A 20,177-nucleotide genomic window follows, 5' to 3' on the forward strand; every position below is an offset into this window, starting at 1 on the left:
TCAGAGTCAACTCTGCAACCCCTTGAAATGCATGATTCTTCTTTTAGAGGATCTGTCCTCTAGGTGACCAGTGAACGTGGACAATAATCCAATCTCAGCTGTGGCACAGGCAGGGAGAACATACCCTGAGGGCCCATTTTACAGACAATGAAACTGCCCCACAGAGAGGCCATCAGAGCCACGAACCACAGCCATGCAGGTTGTGTGCCGCCCAAACTTCGGGGGTAACATTCACACCATAGACTTTGGAGAGTTGCATACTTATTGCACTTTTCCAGGGGTTGACAATAAAAAGGCTTTTTGGAAAGGGCACCTTTTTCTAATTCACACAAAGGTACCATATGCCTAGCTGAAGCCATTTATCTTCCACCCCCAACTCTGTCCAGATATACAATTCTAGATCCAATGAGGAATTGTTAATTCTACCACTGACTCATCAAATACTCTTGACTTACCCTTTTCACATGTTCTCCCCATAAACCCAGGCGGGCAAATGCATTCTCCAGTATCTTCATGGCAGACACCATTGTTCATACAAGTAGTACAGACACCGTTACACTCAGGTCCCCACTTCTGAGCTTCACATCCTTTTGTTAAGAAAACAGTGCTGTGGTGAATAGACTGCACCTTGACTCAACAAACCCGCTACACATCAGTCATTTTAGTGGACATTGGTCAATGAAGTTAAATAAAATGCAATCCCTCCTCTCTAAAAGCTAATAGTTGAATGTGGGAAACAGACATGTAAACAGGAAGTAATGGTAGAAACAAAGACAAGCAGCACGTAATCCTGTCTTGGGATGGAAGAGGGCATAAAGAAAGGCTTCCCAGAGGAGGTGCTATAGGAGCTGAATTGGCAGGACCACCTAAGGAGCAAAAGAGACAGGGCTGCAGAAGATGTTCCAGGCAAAGAGGAGACTGAGAGGAGAGCAGGACATGCTGGGGAAGCTGGGGGAGCTGCAAGTGTGCTTAGAGCCCAGAGCAGTGGTTTTCAAAGTGTGATCCTTAACCAGGGACATCTCTATTACCTGGGAATCTGTTAGAAATGCAAGCCTCAGACTCCCCACCCATGACCTGCTGAATGAGAAACTCTGGAGGTGACCTAGTAATCCGTGTTTAACAAGTCCTCCAGGTGATTGTGATACATGCCGAAGTTTGAGAACCTCTGGTCTAGAGTATGTGGAGAAGGAATATGGCTACAAAGGGAAGCAGGAGCTAGTAGCACCCACCTAATTTTCCAGGTAGAAAGCAGTGAAAGAAGATATACAAAATGGAAAGCACAGGATGGGAAAATGCTTCTAGATTCAGGTGTCCTGACTACTTCTCTTCAGCACTTGGTGATTTTAGATTGTTAATTAGGCCCAAGATACCTTGTGCTAAAAGTAAACCCAGGAAGGTTGGAGTGACCCTTTGTGGTCAGGAATTTTATTTAATTTCTCTTCTGAAAGGAGCTAGTGTCTTTGTCCCGGAATGTTAGTTTCACCACGGTAAGCTTGGACATCTGCCTGGACATCTGCCAACAGCTGATGTAACATTGCAATTTCTTTGGCAAGAACTCCTAGTTTTCAGTATTTTCTCTAAAATAATCAGGAAGACTGTCAGCATAGACCCTTTCGTATGGGCTTCCACTTTTAATGCTACAAAATGTCTAGAAGCTAATATTTACATGCCTTAATACATAACGGGAAAAATGCTTCTGCACAATTAGTGATTTGTGGAGAGCCTGACCACAGGTTATTTGCACATGCTGAAGATGAATAGCAGACACTGGAGATGAAAATGGGTTTCCTGTTGCATTAAACTATATCTCTAGCCCTGTACCTAGGTGTAGACCTCTCCCAGCTTCACACCTAATCCTGGAAAGGAAGAAAGAATAAAGCTTGAGGGAATAATTGGGGATGGTGAAGTCAGCTAAAGAGTTTGTTGATAAGTAACAACTATGCAATTACGCTTTGTTATTTTCTTTAAAAGCTTTGTGGTCTTGTATTTTAGGAAACCATATATTTATGGCACACACAGAGAAATCTTATAAATGCAATGCTTGTGAGAAATCATTTGTCAAGGAGATGATTTATACTGAAAAGAAATCCTATAAATAAAACCATTGTGATTTTCAATACTCAGCCTTTATGCACTGACTACTCCTACCTATTCAATTCATCCTGGAAAGATGCCCTACAGTTATGAGAAATGGACCTTCATAGGTGCCTTCAAATGCCTGTTCCTCATTTCTTACTAAACATGAAAGAGTCATACTGGGGAAAGATGCTTTTAAATTGGATGATTGTGCTGCAACTCAAGTTTCTTAGAACGATCTAAGATATTAACTGTGTCTCTCAAACAGTTTCACTGAAATACTCCTAAGAGCAAAGGAGAATAAACATGTGCTCCTAGCAATCTGAAAAAGAGATGACTTAAAGATCAAAATGTGTTTGAAGTCTTTTGCTTTACCTTAAAAGTTCGGATGAACTTTATTTAATTAATTAATTTATTTATTTATTTATTTTAATTTTTATTAAATTTATTGGGGTGACATTGATTAGTAAAAGTATATAGGTTTCAAGTGTACAATTCTGTAATACATTTATATTGCATTGTGTGCTCACCACCCAGAGTCAGTTCTCCTTCCCTCACCATATATTTGATCCTTTTTACTCTCATACACCACCCCCCTTACCCTCTGGTAACCACTAAACTGTTTTTTGTGTCTATGAGTTTTTGTTTCTTTGTCTTGTTCATTTGTTGCTCTCAGTAAATTCTAGTGTATGCCCAGTCATGTTTGTTTTGACATTTGTAAAAAAGCTTTAAACTTTTTAATGTATATCAACATCTGATGTCTCTGATATTGCTGGAAAATCTGTGCATTTACCCCAGATTCTGAGTATCCTGGTACATGGTGCTATAGCAGACTAATGAGAAACCATCTAAATGAAATGAATGCAAATTCTTTCTTTGCCATTCAGAATCTCCATAAGTGTAGTGGAATAAAAGGAGATTTCACCTGCCCTAACTAGATGAACCACATTTTTTATATTTCTAATGTCATATTGCAATATCTGTGTATGTATGTACCTGCTCAGATCGGGAATTTACCAAGGAATAGTGACTCATCTTATTATCCTTGTATTTTCGACACCAACACAATGCGTGACACACAGCTATAATCAACATATATTTGCTGAATGAATGAATATAAAGCAAAGCAAATATTCTTCATGAGTTAGAGATCCCAGTCATTAGAGGAATGACAAAGCGTCCCAAGGACATAGACCTGAAGCTTTTTTGCTTTCTACAGATCAGTTTCTTGTAAAAACTACTGGTGATGGTTACTCCCCACTTTAATAGTTACAATGGGGTGGAGAGTTTCACTAGTTCTAAGTCTTGCATTTTTCAAACTAAGTTTTTCAAACTAAGTTTACACTAGTTCTAAGTCTTGCATTTTTCAAACCTGAAAATAGAAATCACATTTGACAGTTAAATGATCTGGCAAGTGTGGGATTCACAGCAGACTTAATGTTTAACCAGATAGATCCAACTCATCCCCTGTAGGACACCTATCGGGGGGACTGCCCAGCTCACTGTGATCCCCCTTTTTATGGGAATTACGGTGCTGTTCAAGTGTGAGGTCCCAGTGCCTGTGCTGTAGGTATGCGGCTCCACCCTTGTCTATAACTCATGGTCTTGGCAAATATACAGCTGACATATGTTAGGCCAATTTTATTCTTTATCCTGGGAATTCAAAACTTGGAAGTAAAAAAAATACCATTGCAGTTACGAGAGGGTAATGGTAGGTAGCACCCTAGAGAGAAAGTCCACTCTTCCCCACCAGTGCAGAACCCCAATTCTTCCCTGGAGCCTCTCTTTCCTGAAAACTTGCTTGTCAGCTTTTCCATGAATTTCCTAAGAGTTCTTAGTATATTTCCAGCCAATCCCTGGTTTTTGCTCAAGTAGCCAGAGTCCATTTGTTACTTGCAATGAAAAATCCTAACAACGCCATCACAGGTGGTGGCCTGTCAGTCACTTACTGCGGACTATGAGCCTGGTGAAGGCCGAGGTGAAGAGGTTCCCTCCTATGTACCTGGCCGAGTACACGCCAGCATCTTGAGGCTGCGCATGAGGCAGATGCACTTCTAAAATATCAGGTACTTCATGCCGGGGCACCGAGTGGATGAAGGAACCTGGGCAGGGAAAAGGGTGGAGAATGATGGGTCGCACTCCAACACTCCAGTTTCCTAGTCTGGCCCCACCATTTGATAAGCTTTCCCAGATCTGATATAGAAAATGTGCTCTAGCATACTGAATGTGGGAGAAGAATGAAAAGGCTGAGCTACTCAATGCTCTCCCAACAGTGGAGAAAGATATGGTGATAGAGCAGATAGTCTATTAGTCTATGGGACACACCACCAAACACACAAAGATGGGGAGAGGCTCAAGTTCTTATCTTCTGCAGGGAGAGATGAACAGGCAAAGCTAGGTGGGGAAATGTTAGGTAACCCTGCCAACTAATCAATTAACCAGAAGATACCTATAATCGCTACTCCAATCTGCAAGTCCTATCCATCCACAGAACTCAGAACAGTTCCCATCAATATTTCAGCTGGATCAGGGAACTGCCATCACGTGGTACCAAACCATAGTCTGACCGAGACAGATTTGGATTTCACATTTGGAACCCTAGTTGGCTTCCCAGGCTCACCCTGCTCATTTCTTAACTTTGTAATCAAACATTTTATATGGCAGAATTTGGGACCCCATTTATCACATCATGATGGGGTTTTGTTGTACATTCATAATTCATACTGTACATGCATAAATGTACAATGCACATATATTCATAGATGTGTAATGAATCTCCACTTTAATTTACTTAAGTAACCAAACACATTGCCTAAGACAGCTTCTATCATGGAATTTGATTAGCTTGTCTCAGAGCAGCTTTACTTCAAACATCTGCCCCTCAGACTGCAATAATGACGCAATATGTTTTGTGCAATCTGATGGCTCACCTTCCACCATTCACTAGAAAGAAATAACACACATACTCACCATTTTTGTAAATCACGGCATCTTCTTCTTTAATCAACACCTTTTTGAAAGATATGTTCACATTGTCTCCCCTGTCCACAGTCATAGTTAAGGTAGCTGGTAGGAAGGAAGCTTTAAAAAGAGAGAGAGAAAATAAGTGACAAAATGAGATCACATGTTTTCTCCAGGAGCAGCTGAACTTTGAACTTCAGAAGATGAGGGCTGGCACTTGGCAGGAGTCAGCTGGTTTTCATGATATTAAAAACAGTGGTAGCTAATGGGTTTTAGCCTTTCTTAATGTTAGGTATCTTTTGAAGAACCTGATGAAAAAACAGTCATTTCCTCTGTTAAAATGTAAATATATACACACAATACACATATACATATTTTTTCCATGCCACCAGTTGGGTAGGTAACAACTTTGTGCGGATTAACATCTATTACCAAACTGAGACCTAATTATTAACGATAAACCATATTAACTATAAATCTGCCATCCTTCCCCAATCCCTCCCAAGCTTCCTCAAAGTGTAATAGAATATGAATGGCCAGATACTTGCCAGATGGCTTTTCCCTTGGTCCTTTGGAGATGTTGCTCGAAATACTTCTCATTGCTTTAGAGTACTCCAAGCATTTCTCAAATGAGATCAGCACAAAGACCCCTAAAGTGGTCTTCACATGTAGATAAAATGGAACCACCCACCAGGTAGATTAAATAATCCTGAACTTGTGTATGCACCTAACAACAGAGCTTCAAAACCCATGAAACAAAAACTGACAGTGAAAGAAAGAAACTGCCAAACCTACAAGCGTAGTAGAAACTTGCAGAAACTGATTAATCAAACAGACCAAAAATTACTAAAGACAAACATTGATTTCAGTAACACAATGAAAGATTTGCTGATTATTCATGGACCCCTGTGTCCCACCATTTGAATGTATTATTTGCACGCATATTGCCTCCATATTAAGCCACAAAGAACATCTCATGAACAATGAAGAATCAATATCCTGTAGAACAAATTCTCTAACCAGGATGCACCTAAATTAAAAAATCAATAGCAAAACACCCTGCACCCTAAGGCCTAAATCCCTATAGAGTGGTTTTCGGATGGGTGCCTTGAGAAGTTGATCAAGTGCTCTGTGTAGCACTGGATTAGAGGGCTACCCGGTGAGGCCAGAAGACACCTGTGAACAGTGCTCAGAAGGACCGGGCTTTAGATTTGCCTGCTTGTTTTCCTCTGACCCAGGCGTGGTACCCTGGCAGGACTCCCACATAAATGTCTTGGTGCAGACAGTGACACGGGCACACCCAGAAGGACAATGGTAGATGAGTGTATCAAAGGTTACTGTGAGTCCTGGGATAAGACAGTCCTGGGCTTGAGACCACACTCTGCCATTTACTGGAACTCTTTGAGTGAGTTATTTAACCTCTGAACATCACAGTTTCCTCATATGTAATTTGAAAGTAAAACTGTTTACCTTAAAAAGTTGTTAGGAATATTAAATGATGTATACCAAGCTCCTAGGTGCTTAGAAGGGGTCAGTATCCTTCCCAGATATAAATAAACAACAACACTGCTGGGCTGACATTTGTGATACGGACTTATGTGGCAGCTTTCTCCTCGGGACTGAAATGGATGAGCTCCGCTGGGGAGGCAGGCAGGGGTGGGGGAGGCAGGCAGGGGTGGGGGAGGCAGGCAGGGGTGGGGGCGGGGACGTTGGTGGGCTCCCTCTCACACCGACAAGGGGCTTCATTTAGCAACCTAACGTGTGCAGCTCTTGCTGTCTGTGACATGCACCTGGGCTCCTGTGAGAATTTTTTCAGACCATTGCAAGCTGTTGTTCCATTCTACGTGGTTTGTTTATATTTTCTGCCCCTTCGTGTGAAGATTGTTTAGCTGACCGTGGGACTTCTCACCCAGCATTATGTTCTGAAAAGGAACCAAGATTTCCCACTAGGCTCAACTCCAATGTAGCTTTTCTTTCTCCTCACGCTGTGGCTCTTTATGATTTCAGACTCTGTGCCTTTTAAGCTCCCTCTTTTCTGAGATGGGAACACAGCCACAGCAGAGTTCCACTGCTGTCCAGTCTGTCACCTCCTGCAGTAATGTGTCTAGGGTGATTGTTCTCTGCTGAGTAATAATGAAGGGGTCCTCGACCTTTGTGCTGTACCTGGGGCTTCCCAATGACACAGGAGCCCAGCTTGTACACGGTACACATAGACTCATGTCATGTGATTTGACTGGGTCATGAAAACAAGAAGCACCTTTTAATAGTAACTACTACGACCAGGCATTGTTCTAAGGACTTTACACATATTGAATTTTCATAGTATCTCTATGAGATAGGCACTACAATTATCTTAATTTTACAAATAAGGAGATTACGGTACAGAAAGGTTATGTAACCTGTTCAAAATCAAACAGCACGTTCATGGAAGAACCAGGATCAGAACTGGGTAACTTGGTTCCAGCAACCTTTCACAGGATACATAATGTTAGCACTCAAAAGACTTTGAGTGCTCAAAAGACTTTAAAGTCCTACCTAGTGCATGTGTCCCCTACGAGACTGAGTATTCCAAGTCGGCAGGTTCACATCTGTTTTGAAAGGCAGCGCAGGGGGGTGGGTAGGCCCTGGCCTCTGGGATCAGGCCTAACACTGGGACCAAGTGTGAAAATGTACCTAAGTTACAATAGCTACAAGACTCATTTATTAATAGTCCTCACCAGATATGCACTTGGTAAATACTAAATTATGTGGTAGTGTGTATGAAGTTGCTAGGGGGATGGTAGGCACATAATAAGTATTCAGGAAATGTTGTCATTGCACCTCCATGTGTGGCACAAATAGAGTCTTAAGAATACTTGTGGATGAAAGAATAAATGAATGAATCTGATTGAGAATTATCCGATTTTCTTTATGCTTTTATCATGCTTTTTCGTGTTATTTAGATAAAAATGGCTCCTCTCTCTCAACTTCACAAATTTTATGTGGGGAGTTTGATCTTCTTAAAACTATTTATCAAATGAAAATAGGAAGAAAAATAACCTATGTTTCTTCTGATGGAACACTCTGAAACAGATCTCTGGAGGTGAAAATCTTTCAGGCTTCATTTACACCTCCCTACCTCCGATCGAAATCACCAGTGAGGTTTGAATAAACTGCCTTTGACTTTTTTTGGATAATGCCATTGATAAAAACAATTTGGCCATTTGGAGTATGTGAGCCAATTTCAGCCGTGTTTTGGCACATCTCAAATGGATTTCCCACTTCCTCCCCATATGCACAAGTCAGCAGCAAGCAGGAATATATTGATGTTTATTCTATCCTGCTGGGCAGGCACTTCTGAGGTCCCATAATGCTTTGCTAGGGAATTAATAATGTCACGAAGACAGAGTTTTGGAGGTTTTCCTGATTCATTATAAAGGATATCACTTTTCTCGCACTATACTTCAGCCATTGGATGGTCAGCAAAAGAAGCAGAATCAGTTCAACAGCCTGAGATGTTGTCATTATTAAATCACAGGAAAGTACTACCTATTTTCCTATGTTGTATAAACTTCCACAATTATGTTAAAAGATATTAAAATTTTTCACAATTGAGTAGGAAAATTAATAGTCCCACTAAATTATTGCGTATTTCAAGACATTATAATAATGATAATGATTGAACATCTACTGTGAGCCAGATAATGTTGGTGATCCCATTTGATTCTCAAATGTATGTGGTAAAATCTCTACCCCCATTTTTTTTTTTTTTTTAATGAGGAAACTATGATTTCAGTTAAGTAACTTGCCCTGGGAAACATCATTCAGTTACCAAGCTAGGCTCAAGCCCACGTCTGGCTGACTTCTGCTCTCACACGTCTACTCTATGCCCTGAGTTGCTCTGTAGGGTTTCATCTGGAGTCACTGTACATACTTTATAAAACAAGTGTTCAGAATGAGGGAGAGAGGTTAACATTGAAAGTGATGTACAGAGGATAAGGCAATGATCGGAAATGCCAGCTCTGAAGTCAGACGCTTGGCATCAAATCCCACTCCTTCCATTTACAAACTGCCATTGTTATTATTATGTAACTTATTCTGCAATGTCTTGCTTCACACGAGTTTTATAGGAACACATCTGCTGTGTAAATCAAATCTTATTCTAAATGCACTCATAGGACCTGGTTTCTTGCATATGCCAACTCATTTAAAACTTTTTAGACAATTTGGAAGCTGTTATTATACCCATTTCACAGATGAAAAATGAGACCAATAAGAAGTTAAATAACTTGCCTAATACTATACAGATTGTAAATGTTGGAGAAAGAATTAAAATTCGGATGAAGATGAATCTAAATCATCTTCTCTCAACTGATTCTACTATCTCTATCTCACTATGTCTCATTTAACTGAATTTACTCTGTCCTTTATCTGTGCTGACCTGGACTGTCAGTTTGGAGGGAACATTACAGTTGGTTTTTGACTTCCATTGTTCCCGTTTAATATGCTCTGCAGGTTCTTATTTATACATTGTCAAGGACAATGTCAGGATAGCCCAGAAAGGGCACAGTGCCACTTCATATTTCATTCCTGTGAAACCATTGGAGCACAAATCTCAGATCATCTTCATTCACATTGTGGAAATATCAGCAGGACACAATTCTTTATACAAGTCAAAGCCCAAATGACACATGTGAAGCATAATAGAGATGACTTTCAGCCATGATAGCTTTGGCACACCTCACATCCCTTTGTTCAACCTCTCTTCCCTCACCGGAGAGCTGCATTCCTGGGAATGTCTGCTGTGCTCTTTTCCCACTCGCCCTGCTGTCATTTAAAGAGGAACATTCCGGATTTGCTAAGAAAACCTTACCCTTCATTTGTAATGAAGAGTGATTTATCACTCTTGACCTTAAAATGAGCTAGCTTGCTGCCTTCGAATCTTTTAATTACCGACATTAGTAAATTCAAAGCAATGATTTCAGGTGGACCGTCTCTTGGCCCCTACATCTGGGACCCCATCTAGGCCCTTTGTGATTCAAAGTATGGTGCCCCCAGGAGGGCCTTATTACCTGGAACATTGTTAGAAATGCAGAATGTTGGGACTCTCCCCCAAAGACCAACTGAACGAGAGTCTGCACTTTAACAAAAGCCGCAAGATTTATAAACACTTTCAACTTTGAGAAGCACTGATATAAAAAAACCCTGCAGATTCCTAAGAAACAGCCAATCAGAAAAATGTGCAGAGGTGTACTATTTATCTGAATCACTTTTATAATTAGAAATCAAACCCAAAAGAGCTCACAATGTCATTATCTCATGAAATGATATATTGTCAGTCCACAGTCCCCTATGTTTATAATATTAATTTGAAAAGGACTTTTCATTTTAGGCATGACCAGCTCAGAGAAAAGGGCTGATGGGTGAGGGGCCAGACCATTCCAGTGAGAACGAGAAGAGGTCATCTCTGCTGGCATTCTGGACCTTCCTCCCAGCAGACAGCATCAAGAACCCCAGAAGTCTGCCTGCCTGTCCAGGCCTGGGAGCCTTTGGGCAAAACATAATCATGTCCTCTGATTGCCACCAATGTCATGTCCTCTGATTGCCAGCAGTTTAGTGGATTGGCCCAAGGATTTAGCTCAGAACCCACTTCTATTTTGGGAGAAGGGCTTCATCTCATCATTGTCTTGTGAGGTGGTAGCAAGGAGTAATACTCTTCCATTGCAAAAGGCTCTCAGCACCCTCCTCCAAAGTTCCAGTGTTCTGGGAGCTGGGCCTGGATACTCGACTGCTCAGTTAAATCCTGGTCTCTTTCCAAGAATGGCAGCTTGCAGAAAGGGCCCCAAATGTTTTTCATTCCCTGTATCCACGCTCTTTGCCATTTTACTGGGTAGTGCCTTCCCATTCTGATTTAGGCTCAGCTACTTTACTTGCTCTGGGCAATAACATGAGGCAGAAGTGAGAGAGAACTATACCAAGACTAGGTTTCTAGAAGCCTCCTGTGTTTCCACTTCTGCCACCTGCATCAGATCAGACCTAACTTAGCTTGCTAAGGGATAATACACACATGGAACAGAGCCAAGGTGGCCCCACCACGGCCCGCCTAATAAGCCTACAGCCAGCCAATAGCCATACATGTTAGAAAGCCCAGCCACCTAATCAGCACGGCCACCCAATCAACCCAGCTGACTTGTAGACTCACAAACAATAAACGCTCATTGTCGTTGTGTGTCACATAGCATTCTTGTGGCAACAGATAACTGATGAACCAATCACCAAATACATTGAGTTATTGGTAGATGTTCCCCTTTTTAATTTTTTATTTCTACCATATTCCCCCCCGTCCCCTTGAAAACATTAACTTTTGTTAAGAATACTAAGGGGTAAGCAAAAGAAATAAAGAATCAGATTTTAAAAAGAGAATGAGAAAGCTCAGAATAGCTAAAAGTTCAGCAAGGTACAGTTGTTCTCATTGGTGTGATTCTTATATCACATACATGTAACATGTTCATATCTCCATAAGGGTCATGGAGGCCTTGGTAGAACATATATTTCCTTTCATCTTATGAACTAGGCTCAATGGCTAGGGAAGAGATTGAATGCGAGGGAGTTGGACTGGACAGTCTCTTTCATCCCTAATGTTCTGTGTACGAGAGATATTAGGTTGTTGCAAACGTCATGGAGGTTGAAAAGGTTAAAAATAATTGCAAAAACCGCAATTACTTTTGCAGCCACCTAATATCAATGCTTGGAAAGAGCAGATAAGGTTTCAAGCTGCACCCTCCGGCAGCTCGTGCCAACCTTCGAGGGCGCGGCCGCCGAGAGGCAGGTGTGTGTCCCAGGGGGCCCACCTGCCCGCAACTCACAGGCACGTACCTTGTTGGCGCATCTTCATGGTCCGGATCCTTATTGCCTCTCCTCGAACGCGCCCTTCACAGAAGTAAGCACCATTGATTTTACTAGCCTTTTCTCTCTTCCAAACAACTTTTTTCGCCCACTCTCTGGTCACATCTTGAGTAACTTCCAGTGGATCCTGGTGCTGGTTCATCAAGGCTTCAAAGTCTCTTCCTATGGTGATGGGCTCATTGGGGCGCCACCCAGAGGCAATACAGGTGAGGGAAGTTTCAGCGTCAGACACAAGAGGTAGGGAATTGATCAAGATCAAGTCCATGGCACCGTTCACTGCTCCTAAAAGGAAGGAAGAAGCATAATGTAAGGGGGAGGGCCTAATAGGGCCCCAAAGGGTAAACTACTACTTACAAAGGCTTCTCTGAAACGAGCTGTGTGGCCAGTCTTTCTCAATGTCGTCAGTCTTTCTCTGACCCGGTGCCTATCTCCCATAGGAAAGATCAATCGTATCAGCTCAACCCTACTAACCACTCCCGCCCCACTGCACACACTATCGGCAGCACACTAGCAGTTATTTTCCAGCCCCCCAAACAAGCTGTGCACCGTATATCTCTACTCACTCCAGTGGCTGAAACATTAGGTGGGTATCCAGTAAATGCTTATTGAGTTGAATCAAATTCATGATAATGGCACTGTCATTATTAATTACATGTATTATCATTAATTATTAATCAATTAATGAAAATGTGGCACTGCCACAATAAGAAATAATAAAGAAATACATCAACTATGTACACTATATGCTAACTTTAAGACTGTCATCATTTATCAAAGAATCACCCAGTTCCATATTAAAGTCCACAAGATAAGACAGGGACTAAGTGAAGTCTATATTTCCCTCTGAGCTTCATTTGTGTCATCTTTAAAACAAGGCCAATAAGACCTATCCTGCAGGATTTTTGTGGCGATTAAATGAGATAAAGTACATAACTTGCCAAGCCTTATGTCTGCTGTATATGGGGTACAGAATGACCATTATTTCAATTCCCTTTATTTTGTCTCCTGAACACTGAGGCCCAAACCCCTCAACCCTGCCCAAATGTAAAACAAAACAAACAAACAAACAAAAAATTAATTTAAAATTGACCTTTAGAATTTAATCCACACATGATGAAATAAAATCTTTTCATTTCGCTACCTCTCTCTCTCCCTCCCCCACCCCCTCTCATTTTGATTTCCAGGTCCCAAGATGAACAAATGGAATCTGTGCCTATTTTCTCCTCTTATTGACTGTGGAAATAGCAGGGATGAAAGATGTTCCTTGGCTCCAGTGATGGTTGAATCCCAGATCTACATAAAATTAGGAGACTAAACAGGTCAACACATTGGGTGAGGACCAACCAGAGTTTCAGAGACCTTTCTGTAGATGTGAAGTGATTCAAGTAAGCTACGTGTTATCCCATTAAATACCCATTACATTTTCTCAACAACTCTGTGAGGTATGCACCATTGTCTTATATTTAAATATGAAGAAATGCAGGCTCAAAGGATTGAATAGCTTATTCTATCTCTCACAGTTGTTAAAGTCAGAGCTGCAATTTGAATTCTCACTTGTCTTTTAGTTCCTTGGATATACCATGTTCTTTCCTTCCTCACAGTCTTTGTACATGCTGATACCTGTGCTCCGAGTGCTATTCTCCACTCTGCATGGCTAACTTCTGCTCATTCTTCCAGTCTCAGCTTAAATGCTTTTCTCATGGGTGGCTTCTCCACCTGCCTTTTGTATAATATCTATACACTCTCATCCCATTGTCGTCTAATTCAGCTTCCTGTTTGTTTCATAAAGATTACATAATCTGTAATTATTTTATTTACTCTCTCTTCCACTAGACGGTAAGTCCCATAAGGATGAGGACTGAAGCTATTTTGTCACCGTGATTTATGTAGAAGTATCATGGTTAGTAGCAGCATATAGAGAACTTAATAAATATTGGATGGACGGATGGGCAAATTGTATTCCAGATCTGTCTGATTCAAGTCCACCTATTTACTCGGTTCCCACTTCAAGAATAATGCGGTTAAAAATGAAAGTGCTCTCCTGAGCATAAACTGACCTTCTTGCCCATACTTAAAAGACGATTTTGATAACTACTCAGTTTACAGGGAAAAAAGCAAATGTTACAGTTTTTACAAAATGCCATAGAAAGGTGATCCTTGGTTGTTGCGCACTTGGGGCTGACTGGTATTCATTTTCCAGACCCTTCTGGAATGCCTACTTATGCCAAGCATTGTGAGTGCCATGAAGTCCTCATATAATTTGTTTTGAATGGCAATTGTCCACGTTTGATGTATGCAGTGAGGTTTTAAGATTGTTACTATTAGGAGTTACATTTTATAACCTCACTAGGAAGAATTTCGAAGTCAGATCTTAATATAAGTGGCAGTTAGAGTTGCATTTTTTTCTTATGCTAATTCAATACATGGGATTGAGAAAGAAAATCTTCACTAGAATAGCTTTCTAACCCTGACGCTGAAGTGTCTCTCTTGCTTCTAGACTCAGTGGTAACTTGAAGATCGCAAAAGAAGGGACACAGGTTTAAATAAGAAAACCGTTCTAAAAGAACATGAGCTAGGACACCTGGCAGTGAAATTACAGCCCCCCAAAATAACACTCAAGCACAGCGCCCTTTCCACGAGTATATCCAGTCGTGCCTCTGGGTGAACTCCACCTCATCTCCCACACTCCCTCCTTCCAGGCATACTCCCAGAGGGTCATCAAGAGGAAGGAAACACTAATTCTTTCAGCTCTGATTCCATCCAGCCCCATTGCTAGGGCCAGCTGAGTGACTCGCCAAAATCAAGGCATCGGCTCTGAACTTACTGAACTGCACTGGCGCCAGCCGTAGTTTATTTAATGACGTTAGGAAATAATAGAAAAAGCAGTTGGTTTGAAAAGACAACCACACTTCATCTGTAAATTGTTTCTAGGTATTGATCTGGTTTCTTTTTCCTTTTGCTCCTCCCAGCTGTCTTCCTTTACTATAGGTGATAGGAAAGGAAATTGTGGGTCTGAGAGTCCGGACCTGATAACATTTTGCTAACCAGTGATGGGAAGCCCTCTTCCACCAGGGCATCCCCCTGTCCTCTGGAATGCCATTTACAATAAAACATCAGAGTGATTTTATATAGGAGCTTTGGATATGAAGAAAAATACCTACCAGATTCCTGGGACACATCTTAAAAATCATCTACTTCACTTTCCTAAAACAAGAATTCATATCTGTACTTGTCTGTATATGCCTAAATAACTGTTTGGAAGGTGTTGCATGAAACTGAGAACAAGGGTGTCCCATTAGGGAAGAACCGGGTAGTTAAGGGACAACGACTGGAGGAAGGTTTTTCACTGTATACTTATGTATGCTGGCTTTTGAACAACTTGGAGATTACCTACACATAAAAATTAAATGTAAAACAGTAAATGTGTTATTATTGCCCTTCCCTTGGAAGGGAATCAAGAACTACAGAAATATATATGTCTCTCATCATTTATCCCTACACCCACTCCAAATTTCCTTGGATTGCATCCAAATAATGCATTTCCTCTCTTCTTTGCACTAATAATAGGAAATGTGATGCCGTTCCACAATGTTGGAAAAAATATACAGGTTAAAATAAAATTTAAGAAAAGTGAGAAGGAAGGTGGCCAAACTTAGCCTTTTTAAAAAATAGAGGAACAGGCGGCCTACTGTAATGAGTAGAGTGGCTTGTGGCTTCTTGAAAGAGTTTTTGCATGGTGAGTGCCACAAGGAATATGCTATTAGGGACATTTTCCTAAAACTATTTGACAAAAGATAGATTCCAGCTGGGCTCACACCAATATCAGTCTAACACCTTTTCTTACATTCCAACATCATCTTCTCCAGGTTATGTTGGGGACTGGTGTTGAGTTGTTTCATCATAACCATAGTATGAAAAGTTCTGATCAAATTCATTAATTAGTTCCATTTACACTTGTATCATAAAGGCTAAGGGTTTGCTACAAGTAAAAGTAAAATGCATATTGAATTTCATACATCTTATATGTTTTGGTGATTGATGCTGTTTTTCCTTGGCAAAGATCTTGCAAACACTTTTCATTATTTCCATAAAGTGTGTCTTGTTCACAAGGAAATATGACCTGCCATCATGGTATGGTATCTGCCAAGTTAACAAATGATTGTTCATCACAATTGAAGCATAACAATATCCTAAAACGTTTTGTTCATTATATTTTCGTGTGCTCCACTGAACAGCATCTAATGTTTACAGTAACATTTTCTCACTAAATCGTATTGTGGTACACTCAAAATGTTGTTTAAATCTTGTTTTTGCATTAAGTTTTTCTTGTTCTCAATATTGCTTTGAACAATGGCCATTAACTAAGACATGGAAATATTTTTCTAAAAAAATAGTCATAGAAATAATTATGGACCTAAATCAACACCCATATGATGGAACTAAATTGAATTAAAAATTAGAGACAGCTGTGTTTTTCAAACTGTTTCAAGGAGTTATTTCTCATTTTCTAAAAAGTTTCTGAGAATGGTGGAGGTGAAATCAACAGAGTGGATTCCAGACACCCACACATACATATACACTCTCACAGAGCTGCTCAACTTTCATCTGTTTTTTACATTTGGACTTCACATAAGTTTTCATTTGGGAAAAAAAAAATAATTTTGCTTAAATAAAAACATGCAAAGCCTCAAAGGTCATCATTTTTAACTACTTCTTTTTTTTTTTTTTACAAATGACAAAAATAAAAGGTTAAATAAAAGGATAAAAATAAAAGGTTAAATATAAAAGGTTACATATGAAAATACATTTTATTGCAGCACAATATGCTTATTGCAATTAGCCTGCTGTCTCTCTCTTCCCACATTCAAGTTCAACACTGCTGCAGATAGAGCCTCCTGCTCTTCAAAGTGCTGGCAGGCTAAGAGAAAAAAGCAGGTTAAATTATTGTATAGTGAGTCTATTTCATTGTGCTTCTTATCACCTCAAAATTGTAGTGTAGGTGGAGTTTCACTGATATGCATTTGGAAAAAGGTATCACGTCTTCACAACACCTGTGTCATGCAGGGTCTCAGCTCCTGCTCCCCACACAAGAACACAGGATATGGTGAGGCCAAAAAGGAACACTCATAGAGCCACAGATATGGGAGTCATACCACTATATTCTCGCTGGTGGCTGGGTTGGAGACACAGGAAGCAGGAGCCACACGATCCGCAACCCCTCGTCTGCTTCTCGGCCAACCAACCAACCCTACTTGTTAACTGCAATCCGTGCTTGCTAGTTCAGCCACGGCAGTTATATGGGTGGCCAGTGGCTAACTGGTTACAGCTGATGGCCAACAAGTTACAGCTGATGGCCATCTACTACCCAAGCCATTACCTTTCCATGGGAGGCCGAGAGCCTGGAAACTGCTCTCTGGGACTCTGTCCCCACAAACTGTCTGTATGGTTTCCTGGAAGTTTAATATTGACTACGTTTAAAATTTTTCCAAGGTGTTCTTGGTCATCTCACCTTTATAACAGAAGTAGATATCTTTAAGTTCTAAATATTTAAAATGGGCACTACCCAATGAGTGCTACACTAGCCAAAAGCAGTTTAGAAATCAAGGTTTTGGCAATAAACTGAAAAGGTCTTAGCATTTCTGGAATCAAAGCCCTAAGCAATGATCCAGAGAAGCAAAGACACGAGGGCTGGAGGGGTAGCTTTCACTGAGACAGTTGGAGGAGCTGGCAGAAGCCATTGTTTCTTTGTTGAGCCCTCCCCCTTCCTGGCATGCAAACGCAAGCAGCCACAATATCAGAGTCTCCATCAACCTGCCTAACACCATTCATTCACCCAGCCCTGGTAAATCTGAGACCCCCACCCCACCAGATTTTTGGGCACACCAAAGCTGCTTCCAGTGGCTTTTCTGTACAAATGGCCTGCCTTGGCTCATGCTGCAGACTTTCCTAAAATCTCTTAAAGGTTCATAAAACCCAAACAAGCAGCATCTGGCTTTGGCATGTCTTGTACTTCTGCTTGAGCAGCCCTACACCTAGCACTAGCTACAGCTGGCCTTGGTTCACAGCTTGGCCTCTCAGGGCACCTCCAAGCAAAGTGCATGTGGTGGCCATCTGTGGATTGCTTTGTGACTCATTCCAGGTGGCCCCAGGCAAGGCACAATCTGCAGCTAAACTTGGCCTGCAATGGGCCCCCTTCCAGGAGGCCCTGGGGCTGGCAGGCCCAGTGGCCAGCTTTGGACCAAGCTGGACCATCATCTGGCCATCTCCAAGGACAATACACTCAAAGAACAGACTGGGCAGACACCAGAGCCCTGCTAAAGTGAATCCTGCTCTGGAACATCAGCCCCTGCACCACAACTCCTCCACTGTAGTCATGGCCAGTCCTCACAACAAATTAGTTCCAGAGTCAATTCATTCTACTGATGAGCAAACAGCAACCAGGGCTCAACCACAACAGGAGGGCACACACAATCCATACAAGGGGCACACCTGGAGCACTCTGTTCTCGTGACCAAGGCGACTGTGCCACTAGGCCCCACAGGATACCTACTACATTAGGCCACTTTACTAAGACCACTTTACTAAGGAGACATAGCAGCTCTACCTTATACATAGAAAAAATGAAAAAAACCACAGGGAGACAGCCAAATGGTGAGACAAAGAAACATGTCTCAAATGAAAGAATGCAACAAAGCTCCAGAAAAAGAACTAAACAAGATGGAGATCAGCAATCTATCAGATGCAGAGCTCAAAACACTGGTTATAAAGATGCTCAATGATCTCAGGATGAACTTCAACAAAGAGATAGGAAACATAAAAATGGAAATAGAAAACGTAAAAAAGAATCAGCCAGGGGTGGCTGGATGGCGCTGTTGGTTAGAGTGCGAGCTCTTAATAAAAAGATTGCCAGTTCAATTCCGCGTGGGATGGTGGGCTGCGCCCCCTGCAACTAAAGATTGGACTTGGAGCTGAGCTGCACCCTCCACAACTAGACTGAAGGACAACGACTTGACTTGGAGCTGATGGGCCCTGGAAAGACACACTGTTCCCCAACATTCCCCAATTTAAAAAAAATTAAATTTAAGAATCAGTCAGAAGTAAAGAATTCAATAACTGAAATGAAGGCTACATTAGAGGGACTCAATAGTTGATTAGATGAAGCAGAGGAGCAAATCAGCAATTTAAAAGATAGCAGAAAACACCCAGTTAGAACAGCAAAAAGAAAAAAGAATCCAAAAAAATGAGGAGAGTTTAAGGGGCCTCTGGAACAACATCAAGCATACCGACATTTGCATCATAGGGATAACAGAAGGAGATGAGAGAGACTTAGGAATTGAAAACCTATTTAAAGAAATAAGGATGGAATACTTCCCTAACCTGGTGAAGGGAATGGATGTTCAAGTCCAGGAAGCACAGAGAGTCCCAAACAAGATGAACTCAAAGAAGCCCACACCAAAACACATCATAATTAAAATGCCAAAGGTTAACAACAAAGAGTGAATATTAAAAGCAGCAAGAGAAAGCAGTTAGTTACCTGAAAGGGAGCTCCCATAAGGCTGTGAGCTGATTTCTCAGAAACTTTGTAGGACAGAAGGGATTGGCACAAAATATTCAAAGTGATGAAAAGGAAGGACTTATAGCCAAGATTACTCTACCCAACAAAGCTATCATTTTAGTCTCAAAAGACAGATAAAGAGCTTCTCAGACAAGAAAAAGCTAAAGGAGTTCATCACCACCAAGCCAGTGGTATTATAAGGAATGTTACAGGGAATTCCTTAAGATGAAAAAAAAAAAAAAGAGCAGAAATATAAATAATAAAATGGTAATAAGTACATATCTTTCAACAATTACTTTAAATGTAAATGGATTAAATGCTCCAATCAAAAGACATAGGGTGATTGAATAGATAATAAATCAAGACTCCTATATAACATGCTGCCTATAAGAGATTCACTTCAGATTGAAAGACACACACAGACTGAAAGTAAAGGGAAGGAAAAAGATATTTCATGAACATGGAAACAAAACAAACAAACAAACAAAAAACTGGAGTAGCAATGCTTATACCAGACAAAATAGAGTTTAAAAACAAAGGCTATAACAAGAGCCAAAGAAGGACTCAGTAATCCCACTTCTGGGTATTTATCCAAAGAACCCCAAAATTCTACATCAAGGGGATGTGGGCATCCATATGTTCATTGCAGCATTGTTTACGGTGGCCAGGATGTGAAGGCAAGCTCGATGAAATTAATATA

The 20,177-nt window shown here is 41.0% G+C and overlaps 1 protein-coding gene across 2 annotated transcripts in view; it reads right to left on the reverse strand.

Annotated features, from left to right (window-relative positions):
• The window catches only part of TEK (TEK receptor tyrosine kinase), a 99,300-nt gene that overhangs the window by 42,118 nt on the left and 37,005 nt on the right, over positions 1 to 20,177 (reverse strand). For both annotated transcript variants that reach the window (XM_081066834.1, XM_081066835.1), the window contains exons 2-5: positions 11,893 to 12,204; positions 5,047 to 5,157; positions 4,026 to 4,178; positions 456 to 587 (exon numbers count right to left, since the gene is read on the reverse strand). In XM_081066834.1, the coding sequence (XP_080922960.1) occupies positions 456 to 587; positions 4,026 to 4,178; positions 5,047 to 5,157; positions 11,893 to 12,204 (708 nt within the window). The remainder of the gene's footprint in view (positions 1 to 455; positions 588 to 4,025; positions 4,179 to 5,046; positions 5,158 to 11,892; positions 12,205 to 20,177) is intronic.

The sequence above is a fragment of the Rhinolophus hipposideros genome (assembly GCF_964194185.1).
Source record: "Rhinolophus hipposideros genome assembly, chromosome: 11".
Lineage (NCBI taxonomy): Eukaryota > Metazoa > Chordata > Mammalia > Chiroptera > Rhinolophidae > Rhinolophus > Rhinolophus hipposideros.